The sequence below is a fragment of the Drosophila mauritiana genome, chromosome 2L (assembly GCF_004382145.1).
Source record: "Drosophila mauritiana strain mau12 chromosome 2L, ASM438214v1, whole genome shotgun sequence".
NCBI classification, from domain to species: Eukaryota; Metazoa; Arthropoda; class Insecta; order Diptera; family Drosophilidae; genus Drosophila; species Drosophila mauritiana.
Genome location: NC_046667.1, coordinates 5,935,105 through 5,949,845, shown reverse-complemented (window position 1 = coordinate 5,949,845; position 14,741 = coordinate 5,935,105). Strand labels below are relative to the sequence as shown.

General features: G+C 48.7%; 6 protein-coding genes and 1 long non-coding RNA gene across 8 annotated transcripts; 3 read left to right on the top strand and 4 right to left on the bottom strand.

Annotated features, from left to right (window-relative positions):
- Positions 1 to 131: 131 nt before the first annotated feature.
- Positions 132 to 2,038, top strand: LOC117135155 (NADH dehydrogenase [ubiquinone] flavoprotein 1, mitochondrial). The gene is made up of 4 exons (XM_033295215.1): positions 132 to 241; positions 448 to 804; positions 861 to 1,695; positions 1,755 to 2,038. The coding sequence occupies exons 1-4, from the start codon at positions 196 to 198 to the stop codon at positions 1,939 to 1,941; spliced, it is 1,425 nt and encodes a 474-aa protein (XP_033151106.1). The 5' UTR covers positions 132 to 195; the 3' UTR covers positions 1,942 to 2,038.
- Positions 2,029 to 2,364, bottom strand: LOC117135166. Its single transcript, XM_033295227.1, has 2 exons — positions 2,264 to 2,364; positions 2,029 to 2,210 (listed from the first exon to the last, which is right to left on the bottom strand). The coding sequence occupies exons 1-2, from the start codon at positions 2,332 to 2,334 to the stop codon at positions 2,051 to 2,053; spliced, it is 231 nt and encodes a 76-aa protein (XP_033151118.1). The 5' UTR covers positions 2,335 to 2,364; the 3' UTR covers positions 2,029 to 2,050.
- Positions 2,365 to 2,698: 334 nt separating this feature from the next.
- Positions 2,699 to 8,196, bottom strand: LOC117135153 (5-hydroxytryptamine receptor). The gene is made up of 5 exons (XM_033295213.1): positions 8,063 to 8,196; positions 5,316 to 5,938; positions 4,575 to 5,251; positions 4,179 to 4,432; positions 2,699 to 4,112 (listed from the first exon to the last, which is right to left on the bottom strand). The coding sequence occupies exons 2-5, from the start codon at positions 5,766 to 5,768 to the stop codon at positions 3,859 to 3,861; spliced, it is 1,638 nt and encodes a 545-aa protein (XP_033151104.1). The 5' UTR covers positions 5,769 to 5,938; positions 8,063 to 8,196; the 3' UTR covers positions 2,699 to 3,858.
- Positions 6,627 to 9,134, top strand: LOC117135167. 2 transcript variants are annotated; one of them, XR_004458993.1, is made up of 2 exons: positions 6,627 to 7,340; positions 7,822 to 9,134. It is a non-coding gene; the product is annotated as an uncharacterized LOC117135167 (long non-coding RNA). The 2 variants fall into 2 exon arrangements; XR_004458992.1 differs by lacking the exon at positions 6,627 to 7,340 and adding an exon at positions 7,366 to 7,652.
- On the bottom strand, positions 8,906 to 11,940 carry LOC117135154 (protein RCC2 homolog). The gene is made up of 4 exons (XM_033295214.1): positions 11,834 to 11,940; positions 10,750 to 11,152; positions 10,111 to 10,692; positions 8,906 to 10,055 (listed from the first exon to the last, which is right to left on the bottom strand). Exons 2-4 carry the CDS (start codon positions 11,092 to 11,094, stop codon positions 9,519 to 9,521), a joined length of 1,464 nt encoding a protein of 487 aa, XP_033151105.1. The 5' UTR covers positions 11,095 to 11,152; positions 11,834 to 11,940; the 3' UTR covers positions 8,906 to 9,518.
- A 390-nt stretch (positions 11,941 to 12,330) lies between these two features.
- Positions 12,331 to 14,062, bottom strand: LOC117135158 (sesquipedalian-1). The gene is made up of 4 exons (XM_033295218.1): positions 13,835 to 14,062; positions 13,426 to 13,761; positions 13,140 to 13,358; positions 12,331 to 12,698 (listed from the first exon to the last, which is right to left on the bottom strand). The coding sequence occupies exons 1-4, from the start codon at positions 13,893 to 13,895 to the stop codon at positions 12,424 to 12,426; spliced, it is 891 nt and encodes a 296-aa protein (XP_033151109.1). The 5' UTR covers positions 13,896 to 14,062; the 3' UTR covers positions 12,331 to 12,423.
- Positions 14,063 to 14,113: 51 nt separating this feature from the next.
- On the top strand, positions 14,114 to 14,739 carry LOC117135163. The gene has a single exon (XM_033295224.1). The coding sequence runs from the start codon at positions 14,129 to 14,131 to the stop codon at positions 14,663 to 14,665; it is 537 nt and encodes a 178-aa protein (XP_033151115.1). The 5' UTR covers positions 14,114 to 14,128; the 3' UTR covers positions 14,666 to 14,739.
- Positions 14,740 to 14,741: the final 2 nt, after the last annotated feature.

Below are 14,741 nucleotides of genomic sequence, written 5' to 3'. Positions count from 1 at the left end.
AAATGGTTTTAATGGTTTCTGTTGTGTTTAATAAGTAAGAGATTTTTGATCCAGTTTAAAACGAATATATTTATTTGATTACAGCTGATTCCGTGCACGAAAGCCCCTGATTAATCTGCACTATTAATTAATCGGACCATCTGGCAGCGCTGCGTACGAACGTCACATTTCAGCTGTCAGTCAGTTGTCCCGAAAATGGCTGCAATTGTGCGATTTAATTTGTTAACAAAGCCGCAGATTGGTAAATAAACGCCACCTAACCATAAACCAGTTGTCTATCAGTGTCATTGGCTTGTTCCGTAAGGATCATGCCATTGCCATAAGCTTCCTATGCCTTAAAAACAAACAATTTCCATGCCATAAAATTATGTAATTTTTGCGCAAAGCAAAACAAAAGTGTCCAGTGTTCTGCGCAATTTATTGATTTACTCTGAATGTGTCTTGCAGTCGCGGCTTTGCCGGCCAGCCTGCATGTGCAGCGCTTTCAGAGCACCCAGGCCCCACCTCCGGGCACTCCTCCGCCACAGACGAAGACCAAATTCGGTCCGCTGGCGGACGAAGATCGCATCTTCACCAACCTCTATGGACGACATGACTGGAGGCTGAAGGGAGCTTTGAAGCGCGGCGACTGGTACAAAACCAAGGAGATTGTGCTGAAGGGGGCAGACTGGATCGTTAACGAGATCAAGACGTCCGGCCTGCGCGGACGTGGAGGAGCTGGCTTCCCCAGCGGTATGAAGTGGTCCTTCATGAACAAGCCCGGAGATGGACGCCCCAAGTACTTGGTGGTGAATGCCGATGAAGGTGAGGAATTGGGGTTGCGTTCCAAGACCAATATTTGATTTTGTATTCCTTTCCAGGAGAGCCTGGCACCTGCAAGGATCGCGAGATCATGCGCCACGATCCACACAAGCTGGTGGAGGGCTGTCTGATTGCCGGACGCGCCATGGGCGCCCAGGCTGCATACATCTACATTCGTGGCGAGTTCTACAACGAGGCTTCCAACATGCAACTGGCCATTGCCGAGGCCTACCAGGCTGGTCTGATTGGAAAGAATGCGTGCGGAACAGGCTACGACTTCGACGTCTTCATGCACCGCGGCGCTGGAGCTTACATTTGCGGCGAGGAGACCGCTCTGATCGAATCGCTGGAGGGAAAGCAGGGAAAGCCACGCTTGAAGCCGCCATTCCCAGCTGACGTGGGTGTGTTCGGTTGCCCAACGACAGTTACCAATGTGGAGACCGTGGCCGTTGCACCAACCATTTGCCGTCGTGGCGGTGTATGGTTCGCCAGCTTCGGTCGCACCCGTAATTCTGGCACCAAGCTTTTCAACATTTCGGGACACGTCAACAGGCCCTGTACTGTGGAGGAGGAAATGTCCATCCCACTCAAGGAGTTGATTGAGCGCCACTGCGGAGGCGTCACTGGTGGATGGGATAATCTGCTAGGCGTCATTCCCGGCGGCTCATCCACCCCCATCATACCCAAAAATGTCTGCGACGATGTTATCATGGACTTCGATGGCTTAATCGCCGCTCAGACTTCGCTGGGTACTGCGGCTATCATCGTTATGGACAAGTCGACGGATGTGATAAAGGCTATTGCCAGGCTAATTTCGTTCTATAAGCATGAGAGCTGTGGCCAGTGCACGCCATGCCGAGAGGGAATCGGTTGGATGAACAAAATCATGACTCGGTAAGTCCGCAATTTACATGTAATTAAAACCAATTTAACTATCTCCATTCTCGATGTAGATTTGTTAAGGGTGACGCCCAGCCCGCTGAGATCGATATGCTGTGGGAGATTTCCAAACAAATTGAGGGACACACTATTTGCGCGCTTGGTGATGGTGCCGCCTGGCCAGTCCAGGGTCTCATTCGTCACTTCCGGCCCGAGATCGAGAAACGTATGCAACTGCATGCAAAGCGCGCCAGCAATTAAGATACAAAGTTATAGCTAATTTTATTGATTTCATTAACCCGAGCGCGACTTGATGCCTATAAAGTGTATAGTTCTCTAAACGTTTCAATAAGTCGAATTTTTGTGTGACTCAATTCAATTGCAAGCTCTTAATGTGTTTAATCACGGCCTGAATGTCCTCCGAATCCGGTTTCGCATAGTCTGGTGGAAAACTGCATATGCTTAAGGGACCGCCAATCTTCTGACCGACTCCAGGCTGCTCCACGCATCGAGCGGGGATAAACTGATATCTGAAAATAAGTGCCCATTATAGTGATTACTTAATGATGTATGATGGACATACTCCTTGGCATCGGAATGCGCCGTAATGAGCAAAAACGCCGCCAAGCAAAACAGCAGATATTTGTAAAGCATTGCGAGGAATTCCTGTACTTGGTGCTTATATGACCGCCGACCGACTGATTTGCTGCTGTAAGGTTCTATGCTTAGAACACCATTCGGTTCCCACATTTTGCCGTGTCAGCATTATGCAACACCGTGATTTCAAGTCACTTAAATATCCACTTATGAATTATTAATGCAACAGTGATCGACCAAGTCATTGAAGCCAGGCGACAAGCCTGATATAATAATTATAGAAACCGATAAGTTGGGATGCTGATTATTAAATCGGTAAGTATTTAGCCAACTTAGTCCAGCATCCACATATTTCCACATCTGTAGAGTATTTAATAGTCCACCCGACAATCGAAAAAGTTAGTAAAACAATGAATGGAAGTACTAGATAGCATATTTATAGTATTTTCATAGATTCTCTGTTGTCGATGACGATTTGTAAAGTACAAAACGATGGTTATTTAAAGTTAGCTTAAGGTTTATGGCCACTAATTCCAAGGCGATAATGAGAGCTGCTGCTTCAGATGGCTCCAAACAAGATACTTCAAGGATTGAACGAAAACCCAGGGGGAGTAAGAAGAGAGTCGTTCGCAGGAGAGCGTGTACAAAAGTTTGGCAAATTAGGTAACGATTGCCACTGAATGGAGTGAAATGAAACCCGATCCAGAGTCCGATCCTTTGGGTGGCTCTGGCATCTGAAACGCGAATATTTCCAGCAGCTTGAATTGCACTATACACCGTGTTCAGTTTACTGAACGATATTAAAAATGGTTAGAAAAAGTGTATAAAGAATTAAGTCGAAGAATATGTATACAATACTAATTGTTATCCTTTTGTTTTTTGCTCACATTTACATTCATTTTTTTTTTAGTTTTCACTTGTTAGTTGTTATTTGTATGTAGTCGCGTATGTATATAATTATTAATGTTTCGTTAGGTATGCTTTCGAGTTTACGTTTAAATCGTTTAAAAGTTTTAGATCGAGTTTTAGTTTAGTTTGATTCGTTTTCCGTTTGTTTAACTTGGCTTAAAGCGTTCACTTATTGCTTATCTATGAGAAGGAACATAGTACAATATTTCAGCTTAAAAGACTAAACAACAATTCGAACAAGTCACTAGAAGGGTTTCGTTATTTTTGTATTTTTTCCACCATTTTTTTCTATTTCTCCTCTTGCTTTCGTTACCAGTGCTATCCTCGTTATAGGCAAGAGTTGCGGCAGGACTCCGGTGTCCTTATTGCATAGCTTCAGGCGCACAACATCGTGTAAATAAGCGTTGACTAACACTGCTATGTAAGGTAGTATGTACTCTATATATGTATATGTAGCATGTATCTTTCGTATTATGCAATTGTTGCGTAGAGCTTTTGAAAAACATCTAGATAGTTTCGTTCGGTTGGGTCAAAGTTCGGGGTTGGAGTTCGTTACTAGAGGGTACTAGAGGGCATCGACGGGTCGGGGGTGGGGTCGTAGGTAAAAAATATACTATATATGCGTGTATATAAATGTGTATATATGTATATCAAGTTTAGCTTAGTATCACACTAGTAGAGATAATGCGAAGAGGCCTGAGCTCTATACTGTTTCGGTGTCAGCTTGATCAGCTTGGGGTTGAATGCCCCCAGTGCCGCCTCGTTGGTGGACGAGGGAGGCGGCGGGGCGGTGTGCGTCCGGAAGCGCGACCTCAGGAAGTTCTGCATGGAGCGCAGGCGGATGATGGGCGCGCAGGGAGATTGTCGAAGCGAATTGTGGTTGAGCGCCCAGTAGATCACCGGACTGATGGCCGAGTAGAAGTAGCCTGCAACGGGATCAGCTGGTCAGTTCCAATTCGGATTCGGATTGGGATTTGGTGGTCGGGACTCACCTAGCAGAAGGCTGAAGTAAACGGAGGTCTGGCTGCACTGCTGATTGTTGCCGAAGTTCTTGTAGAAGATGCAGAAGACGTGCGGTGCCCAGCAGGCAATGAAGATCACTGCCGAGGCGATGAGCATGTTGGCCAGGTGCCTTCGCGACCGCAGCGTGGAGGTCTGGGGCAGTGGAATGCCGGGTGTCGCTGGTCCCCTGCCTGCTCGGTTGATGCGCTGGCGCTGCGAGTGGGCGCGAATCTCCCTCATGGCCCTAAGTGGGTAGGCGAGTTAGTTAACTTATACCAACTGATGTACTGATGACTAAAGTCATAAACTAATACCTTCTGACCATATCAAGCCTACGCACTGCTTACAACGATTTTGCTAATAACTTCACAGTATTTATGACTCACCTGGGCGATATGGGATTGCTAGAGCGGTAGGAGCCCGGTTCGAGGGCCGATCCTGCGGAGCCTGGCTGGCGCGGCTGCAGGGTGTGAAGCTGTATGTCTCCCGGACTGACGGCCATGGGACCGCCGCCGGTGCCCGTGCCGTTCCCGTTCGAGGTGTCGTCCGCCGTGGTGCCCCCACCGCAGGCCGCTTGCTGAGCGTTGGGGCAGCCCGTCACAATGACCATGTGGGTCTGGCGTCGCAGGATGGGAATGGGCAGCGGCAGCTCTCCATGGGCAGCTCGAGCTGTCAGAGACAGGGCGCAGAGCTTGCGTCGGACGCCGTAGTGGTTGAGTAGCACACCAATGCCAGGCAGCACGAACACGGCGATGGTGTGGAAGATAATGAAGGACATGAACATGGCATTGGCGCCCAGGTCGGAGGTGCAGCTGATGCTGACCGGGTTTGGCGTGGTGTTCGCCGCCCCACCGCCCTTGACCACCATCGATTTGGCGATGATCTTGTAGGCAAACAGAAAGGGAGTGCTGATGGCGGCAGATGCGAGCCAGGATAGAAGCGCCAGGGAGACGTGCAAGTAGCGGCGCTGGCGGAGCTGTGCCAATCGCGGATGCTTTACTGTGGCGTAGCGGTCCAGGGAGAGCATGAAAAACGAAATAGTGCTGGCCGAAACGGGCATGACCTGGACAGGGTGTGGTTAACTTAGTTCCTTGGCTAACTTAAGCTTGCTTGATTGACCCACTCACCTGTACGTAGTGTATGACCTTGCACAGCACCAGGGGCAGCGATCGCGTCCGCCGGTTCATCGCGAGATTGAGGAGCGTGACCGGAGCGGAGATGCCGGTGACCAGGAGATCGGCAATACAGACGGCCAGTAGCAGAGGGTTGCGCAAACGCACCGATGAGGCGGAGCAGAGGGTCAGCACCAGTGTCGAGTTGCCCACGACGCCGCCGAAAACCACCAGGCCATAACTGACTGCGAGCAGGAGCAGCGTCAGAGGGGAAATGGAGTGCTCCGAGTCCACGTCATACGGATTGCCTAGACTGAAGTTGCCATAGTCGTAGTCCGCGGGCAAGTGGTTGGGCTCCTGGAGGGCGAGATTCAGCTCCGCGGAGTCCAGGCCAAGGTCATAGGTGGGCTCTGGATGATGTCGCCGGTACGAGTTCTCCCACCACTGCTGCAGATTGTCCCTGTTCATGCTTTCGATCCCGCGCCAGTATCCCTTGCCGACACCGATGCTCCTGCCAGTTGTTGTGCCTGCACCTGTTCCTCTTCCTGTGCGAGTCGCCGTGTCCTGGTCCGTACTCTGTTTGGACGATCTTCGATGGCGAGGCGCTTGCCTGGTCGCCTCATTTCATACTAAAGGAGCTGCCGTGCGACGGGCGACAAAGGAAGGTAGCAAAGTAACAAAATGCCATCATCATCAGTCTTTTTGTCTGCCAACAAGGACACTTCTCCCACACAAACACCCACAAGCACAGCCACATTCCCGCCCCGTTGACACTGACACTTATGCAATGCGGGCACGAGTACGAATGCGAACAAGGCGCACTTAGAGATTACTGATGCTCTTCCTTCCGGGCGCCACCCACCGCCGCCCACTTCCACCCATCGGCTGCGAAATGAATGGCCACGCAACCTTGCACTTTGTGCACTCGACAAACCACCACAAGGTCCGCCCTATGCCCTCCAATTCCTGCCAGAATCAGAGACGCTGTTTCTGTGCTCTCCAGGGGCGAATGGTTCGAATGTTTTTCGGGGATTTCCCCAATCAACGGACATTTGGAATGTGCCACCGAAATCAATTCATTACGGAGCAGCAATTAGTCGCAGATTAAAAGTGTGTACCGTGTTCATGATAGAGTGCATGGGGTAAAGGTCCTTTGTGGGCTATTCCCATGCGGTGATTCATATCTCTTGCATGGCATGGCAGTAAATTTTGCTTCATTAAAATCGGATGACTGTAGAATTGGGCAGTATTTTTGGAAAGAGCGTTAACGAGCTTTTGTAGCCATTTCCGGTTGCATACTAAAATTTTTAACTGCCTTGATTTAAGTATTAGTTCTGTAGTATAAACTGGTGGAAATGGAACCCCCTTTCCAGCGACCTCCACTGACATTCGGTTCAGATGATGGCTGCCACTGACATCGCTGCTCCGCTGACGTTAAGCCCCATCGAGGAAGCATGTCTGGGAAAGTTTTCGCTTAATTGCGCGGGAAAGCCGAACAAACAAGTCCTTGCTCGGTTGGTATTTAAAGGACAGCACCTGCAGTTGAAGCCCCAAAAACACACTCTTCACCTTTAACAACAACAGACATATTTTGCTATAAACGATACACCGAGAGAAAAACATCAATATGAAAGGATATTTTCTTAACTGCCTCGTTGGATTTATGGATTCCTAGAGCATTTCTGTGTTGATCTTTGTTTATATGTAGGTCACGCCCCCACAAAAATAATTCGGTGGTGGAGCAAATCGGGCGGAATAATTTTGCAAGTCACAAATTAGCATATTCGACTGCTGACGCCTTTTTGGATAGACAGGCGGATAGGCGGTGATTCTGAAGGCTCTCGACTTGGGGACTTCTCTTTTTCTCTACTTTTGCTGGCAAGCGGATTGCGGCGATCCCAGAACTAAACGAATTGTGTATGTATTAATTTGCGTCACTCAAACGTCAGCAACAAGCTCAAAAGGTGACAAAAGCCAGGATGAAAGAGGGTAGGAGCTGGATTAGGGGGCACAAGGATGGCCGCCAGGAGAGCCAATGAGGTAGGTGAGCGAGAGAAAGCGATGATGACGAGATTTGCCATTGTTGTTGCTGCCGATATGAAAAGTGTCCGCCACAGGTGACTTAATGTGCCACAAGCAGATACGACATACACACAGCCGTGGGTTGGGAGGGCGGTAGTCTTGTCTTGGCCGAGGCGCAGGATACACAGCCACATCCACATCCCTGCGCCCTGCTTTGCCTTGCCTGCCTTTCCTTTCCTTTGGCTTTAACGTCAGCCAGCCCGTAGCTTTTTGTCTGTCTTTATTGATTTCAGCAGCTTTTATATTCGTATTAGGCGGACGGACGGATGGGTATGGTCGGGGATGCCGGGGGTCCTTGTCCAGGCTTCTTGTTCGTTGGCCTATTCGTGACCGCCACAATGGCCAGCAAACAAGTCTTTGTATCTGCGCGATGAGGAATAATTATACAAGGAATTTATAGTCTTTTTTTTTTTTAATGAAATTCCCTCCTTAATTTTAGGCTCAATTTGGAGAATGGATTTCGGGCAGGACACTTTCTAATTAGTTTCGCAGGCGATGGTCGCTGGCAACGCAATCACACACCCACATCCGAAAAAAGGACACCATAACTAGTGGAATAATAGCGAAAAATAATGTTGCACACACGCACACACATACGCTCGCAAACAAACCAATACATGCATACATATATACGTGTGCATAAACAAGGATTCCCCCACTGCGTATACGTAATGTCCTACCGTGTTATCCTTAACGAAGCGTTGTGAGGCATTTGTTGCTGATCCTGCTGCTGCTCGATGTTGTGCTGCGGCGCTTTATTTGTATGGAAGGCACTGTAATTTACAGTTAGATCGTTGCTGCGCCGCCTTTTCAATATATTTAATTTAGCAAATATGTATTTCGTGTGCAGAATGACTCGTCGTACACTTGTAAAAACGCTTTAAAAACTCCTCGAACTATTTTGTTGATATTGTCAAATGTGCGCGCGTGTGTGTGTGTGTGTGTGTGCGAGTGTGCGGTCGGTGTTTGTATGTATGAGTGTCGGGTGGGGTGGGGGCGAAAAAAAGGTAAAATGAAACTCAAGGCGCGACGTGCAGGGACTGTTCCTCAGCGGCGCACATTACTCGACAGGACCACGGCGGAAGACTGTGTCAGGGAAAAATCCGCCGGAGCTCCGGCCGCAAAGTCGCACTCCGAAGTCAAGAGTCCTCGCGTGCGAGAGAGCAGAGAGACTCGGCGAGAGAGTGAGAGAGAGAGCTTTGCGCCAGAGCTTTCCGCACTCTGACTTTCGCTTTCAGTCGGCAGGACATCAGGACTGAGGACTCAAGGCTGGGACTGGGACTGGGCCTGGGAACTCAGTCGGCACAGGTCAGAAATCGGGGGATACCGTCAAACATCCCTTGGCGGACTGACCTACAGCTACCCCAGTGCGGCTAATCCTTGATTCCAATTTGTTCTTAGAATCGCCGCTCTACAGTCAGACCTCCTTAAAGTTTCCTGTTCGATATTAAATATGTGTACCAGCTATAAGTAGCTGTAATGTTTACCATTCAGTGAAAAGCCAATGATAAACGAGTGCAGTCTAAATACTAACATTCTCTTTATTTAAATATTCCTTTGTATAAGATTAAAATGCATGATGTACTAGTTAATAGTTGCAACTGGTATTGGATTTTTCCATGGTATACTTTTTATATGTAACCTATGCGCTTAGTTGGTTAATTTACGTGTTTTGTAGTTTTGTGGTTGCTTTTGCTCACTCTGTTCGAAATGAATGCAGAATACTGTAACTTGTTACGTGTACATTACAAATTAAAAATTACAAATGGGTAATCATACGTTTTATGCATCGTTTTTAAGCCTAAAGGTGGGCGGCAATAAATTATAAAAGGGGAACAGGATCAGGATGGAATAGTATCAGTTACGAGAATAAATTAGAGTTTGGAAACATAATCAACTTTTTTTCCGTTTTCTGAGATTATCGTATAGTATGTAGATAGCGAGTTTAGCGTAATAATAATCTTTTAACTTATAGCATACATTTTGCTGGATTTTTGTGTTTAGTTTCACTTTCGATAAGTAGCAGCAGAGTTTCGATGATCAGTTCTCAGAATTTCCTACATGGAGCAGTATTGTTGTTGGCAGCGGTAAACGTGTTTGTAGCAGCACTTGAAAGGCCGCACACCATCTAATCACCTAATCATCGATAGTGTACTCGGGCATCTTCTCGTACTTTTGCTTGGTGGCCTCGTGGGTGGTGTCCACAAGCAACACCGTGTGCGAGTAACCCATAGTCACCTGAGGTATTTTAATGTTGTCCAACTTTGGCACCTCCTTGGGCACCGTCGACGACTTCTGGAACTCTCCAATGCCCAGCTCGCCGAACGTGGGCGATGCGCCCCAAGCGATCAGTGTGTCGTCGGCCGAAATCATAATCGATGTATTGGCACAGCCAATGTCGGTGATGTTCCAGCCGGACAGATCCTGCACTGGCTTGGGATACATATTGGCCTCGCCCGTCTTCTTATTCTGTCCGAACAAAAACAGCAGGCCCAGCTCGTTGACGATCAGACTGAAAGTGGAGCCGCAAAAGACGCTGCGCCCACCCCGACCCTGAGTATCGAAAAACTTCATTAAACGCGGCACCATTTCGTCCTTGGGCTCTGCGTGTCCGAGACGCCCGAAACCGCCAAAGCCCCAGCTGTAAACGCGCTTCTTGGAGTCGATGGCCACCTGAAGAGAAAAATTTAGTTTAGACTTGAAAGAAGTGGGGAGATTATTCACTTACCGTGTGGTTATTGCCGCAAGCAAAGTCAACTATCTGCACGCCATCGACTGGCGTTACATGCCCCTCCTTGCTCTTCTCTATGTACAAAACGACCTTTTTGGGCGACGTCTCGAAATGGAATGACAATTTGTTGGCGTTGACAAAGTACTTGGCGTCAGTATTGTGTCCCAACTGGCCGTACTCCGGCAGCCCGAATGTGTGCAGGCTACCTTTAATGTCCAGAATGACAGAGAACTCAGCTCCGCACCCGATGCGAATGATCGGCGGACCTCGGTAGTTAATTGGCGTGGGCGAGTAAATGTTAGCATGGGTATTTCCCACACCGCACTGGCCGGACTTGTTTTCGCCGCAGGCGTATACGGTTCCCGTGTCAGTGAGAAACAGAGTGTGGTGCCGGCCGACAGCAGCTTGCACTATGTTCAGCTGTTCGAGGGCCGGAATAATTGTGGGCTTCTCCGCCAACTTGATGTCCTGGCTGAGGCCCAGCTGGCCACTGGGATTACGTCCGAAGCCAAGCGCCTTGCGGTCCATGTTGATGAGAATGGTGTGTGCGGCACTAGGTCCGCTGGCCACATATCGGTACTGCGAAAGAAAAGAACTCAGGAATCAAGTGGATCACGACTGTGCGGAATAGCTTACCTTCTCTTCTGTGAACCGATGGAAGCTGTACAGATTCGGGCGCACCTTCGCGACGTTCTTGCGGTCCCGCTTGCCAGTCAGGTCCCAGGTCACCATGCCGGCGACCAGCATCTGACCTGGAGTCTTCTCCAGCGTGGCCAGCAAGTCCTCGGGAAGCTTGCTAGGCGGATCGAGGTCGTCGTGGGGAATGAGAACCTCCATCTGGTTGGCGGCTGCTGCCTGCTGCTGCACGGCGTCGTCGTCGGACTCGTCGCTGAACTCGTCCTCGTAGTCCGACTCCTTCTTCTTCGGTCGCCGCTTGTTGGGTCCGGCTCCATTGCCACCTGCCTTTCGCTTGGCCGACATTTTCTCGCTACTTGGGTTGTTTGTGGACTGGACTGGTCTGTGTCTCTCTGCTCGGCGGCTGGAAGGGAGCAATGTAGAAGATAAGTTCAAGCCCTGAAAACCGGAACCAGACTTCGCACGCAGCAGAGCATAGCGCGCACTGTGTTTATGTTATAATCTTCATGTACTGCTGAATACGTGAAATCGAAGTAGGAAGCTTCGTGATATTAAACTTAAAAACACGTTAGGTTATTTTGTATGTATTTCTATATATGGAATTAGTGTTTTAAAATATCAGCTAAACATCATTTTCAAAACGAGAATTTCTGTTTTCATGAGCTCAGCTTCGCATAAACGCTCCAAAAGCAAGCCGCTCTCGGCCGTTTGGTGGTGTGTGTTTGGTGTGCTCGCGTGTGTGTGACCCTGTGTTTGTGTGGTGGTTTTTGCACAGAAACAAAATGAAAGCCGCAGCAAGCGACGCCAACAGATATAGTGAATATTCCTAGCCTTTGATAAATGAGTTCTTGATACTAACTACGCATTTTATTCATTGCTTTGGCTTTCAAACTGAGAAACTCCAAGCCGAAGTTACAGCAAAGACAATGCCCGGCGCAAAATTCACCTTTAAAATGGTAGCGTCACTCTACAAACACAGAGACATTTCACGGATTCAACGAATAAATAAGTTTGCTTGCAGTCTTTCGATTATTTCGGGTTGTGTCCTTTTACTCAAATTTATTTAAATAGCGGGTGAACTTACAGTTCTGTGTGCGGCTTAATTACTTTTCACAGCTAAATTACAAACAACAACGCTAGGTTACAGAGCTGGAACATGTATCGATGCCTGTTCGCGAGTATCGATGTTTCCACAACGCAACCAACGTCGATGTTTATGTTTTCTTGGCAGTCATCGATTATTTTCGCCGTTCACACTGGGAATTAAGAAAAAATATTATTTTCCAAAAAACAATTAACGTTTGGTCTCTTCATTTGGACAACAAGAAGTTTTGTTCTTTCACATGTAGAACCTTTTCATCCAAAAAATACGTTTCTTTTAGTTATCCATTTGAGTAACCCCGACATTATGTTTAACTTTAAAGCCACCTTTCTTAGTCCTTCATTTTTAAAAAGCAATCCCACTAACATATTCCAAGTAAATAAAATCATAATTATTATTAGTGTGCCCACTTAACAGAGTGCGCCATGATTGCCGAAATTTGTTATATCTAAAGTTTTGTTGATTGAAACAAACACATGTATGGAAATTAAGCATTGTTCATTTGAAACGTATTTGATTTAGCACAAAACGGGTAATACATTGGCTTTTTGTCGGAGCAGCCCACTCCTACATCACAACTGGATGAGCGGTTGACCCTGGCGCTCGCGGTAAGCGGACACATCCTGCATCAGTTCCCTGCGAAAGCGCTCGTGGTTGCGCGCGAACTCCTCCAGTGCTTTGACCTGGCGACGGTGGCGCTCGGCACCGCTGACGATGCTGTGATTATTGTTGGCCGCTCCCGGATCCCGGGCTTCGGGATAGAAGACGCTGTTCGAGATGGCAGGAGCGGGCGTGGGACGGCGCTGAGCCCTGGGCGTTCCGCTGGGGCTTCCGTTTCCGTTTGCGTCTGCAAGTAGAAATTGCCTGTAGCCTGGCTTTGGGAATATGCAACAGATTTTGCAAAGAATGTCGCTTAGTGGCATTGCGCTGACTAAATAAGATCGGCTCCAAGTAAATGGCAACGATAACCTGGCATTCGAAGTTCGGATTATACTGAGAGCACTCTGCTCTTATCTCTAGCTTCTACTAACGGTAGACTCACATTGTGTTGGGACAAACAAACAGCTGGCTTTGGGGCCCAAAAATGCCGTATGATTGTAGTTCTGCGGTTGGCTATTGGCCAAGTTTCCCACTTAAAATTAGCTCCCAAAACTCAAACGACTCAAAACTGAAAGCCTCTAACATGGTGATTCATTTCGTCTTCCAATTTGGTCACTTCCGTTCAGTTACTTTTTGCATTACTCTACCCACAGCATTGTACATCCATTTTAAGAGTACGTGTTCATACCTTGCTTGCTCATTAGCTTCTCCTGCTGCAGGCGCGCGTTGCTCGATCCGAAGTATCCGTTGATAAATGGCAGGGGCGACATGACTACTCCGCCCCTCAGCGAACTGTCTGGCGGAGGAGGAGCGGGTCTGTTGAATGGATTCGTCCGCCTGGGCGGCGGTCTAGGCTTCGCACTCTCCGAGGCATTTTGCGGTCCGTCCAAGGCGCTGCCGAGCATCTCTGTAGGTTAAAGAATGCAGCGGATTAGTGCACAGGAATTGTAGGCTTAGCCCTAGTTCGGTCTCACTGTTTCTCGCGTCCTCCATCTCGTGCAGCTGGCGTTTTAGCTCGGCCAGGATAATGCGCTTGTACTCGTAGCCGGCGCAGGTAAGCGCCTTCATCCACGTCTCCATGCTGTCTTGGTTGTCGGCGGCGAGGATGTAGGTGCGATTGCCGTTGAAGGCGATCTCGAAGCAGTAATTGTCCACCTCGTTGGACAGCTCAATGGTGCAGCCCTCGACGATGATGAGCCCTAGGGGCTCCTTGTCCACCCTCGACTCGAAGTAGAAGAGCAGGTTACCCTTCAGCACGAAGTAGCGTCGCTGGAAGGCCTTGTTGACCTCGCCCCGTTTGTTGAGGAAGCCTGCAAGGCGTATCGGTGTGTGATAAATGGATTATGATTATTAATAGACGAGCAAAAGGGCCCGCTGGCATACCTTCCATGTCGAAGGGCGGCGTTCTCGCGAACACGTACAGGTTCTTCTCGTTGATCTTCATGGCTGCGCTGTCTCGGGCTGCATTCGAAGCGAATATGGATGTCCTATTTCGCCTTTCGTCTCTTATTATTGTGATGAACAGGTAAAAATAAATGCAAAGCGAGAAACAATTGACGCTGCGCGAACAGCTGATGGCCAGTGCTGCCACACCTCCGTCGGCTATCGATTGCTGGGTGCGGAATTTCTGGTTTTCAATGTAGATTGCAAACACAAACGAATTTGGAATCCTGCTAAATGTCGTACTTACTCACGGAAATCGCGCTGGAGATGCTGGGCTACAAGTTCTACGACACCAATGGCACATTCCACCTCACCAACTTTCAAAACAACTCCACGCTCAGCGAAACGCATCCCGATGAGCCCTCGCTGCAGGAATTCATTGAGTATACAAATGAGGAGCCGAAGCAGGAGCCGCAACAGCAGGAACCGCACACGCAGGCTGTGCAGGAGGAGGCGTACCTGGATGCCCCCACCATACCCGAATTACGCGTTGCACGGCGCACTCCGGCCAAGGCGCTGGCCAAGATAATGGACTACGAGAGCGAGAAGATAGTCAACCAGATCAACAGTCGTCTGGAGCGCTCAGTGTCACGTCGGGCGGCGGCTGACAGCCACGAGCAGCTGGCCGAGATCATCAACGAGGAGAGGAAGCTAATTGAGGCGGATGCCGAGGTAATTCACGACTTTCGCGGGCTCGTGCAGAGCCGACTGCAGCGATTGGACAAGCGGCTCTACGAAAAATACGTACGCACCTTTGGGCCAGAATATTAAGCTGCCGTCATTACTCTTAAATTTAATTTAGTTTATAAGTTTAATAAATAAGTAACCGCTACAGGGTGCCTGCAGC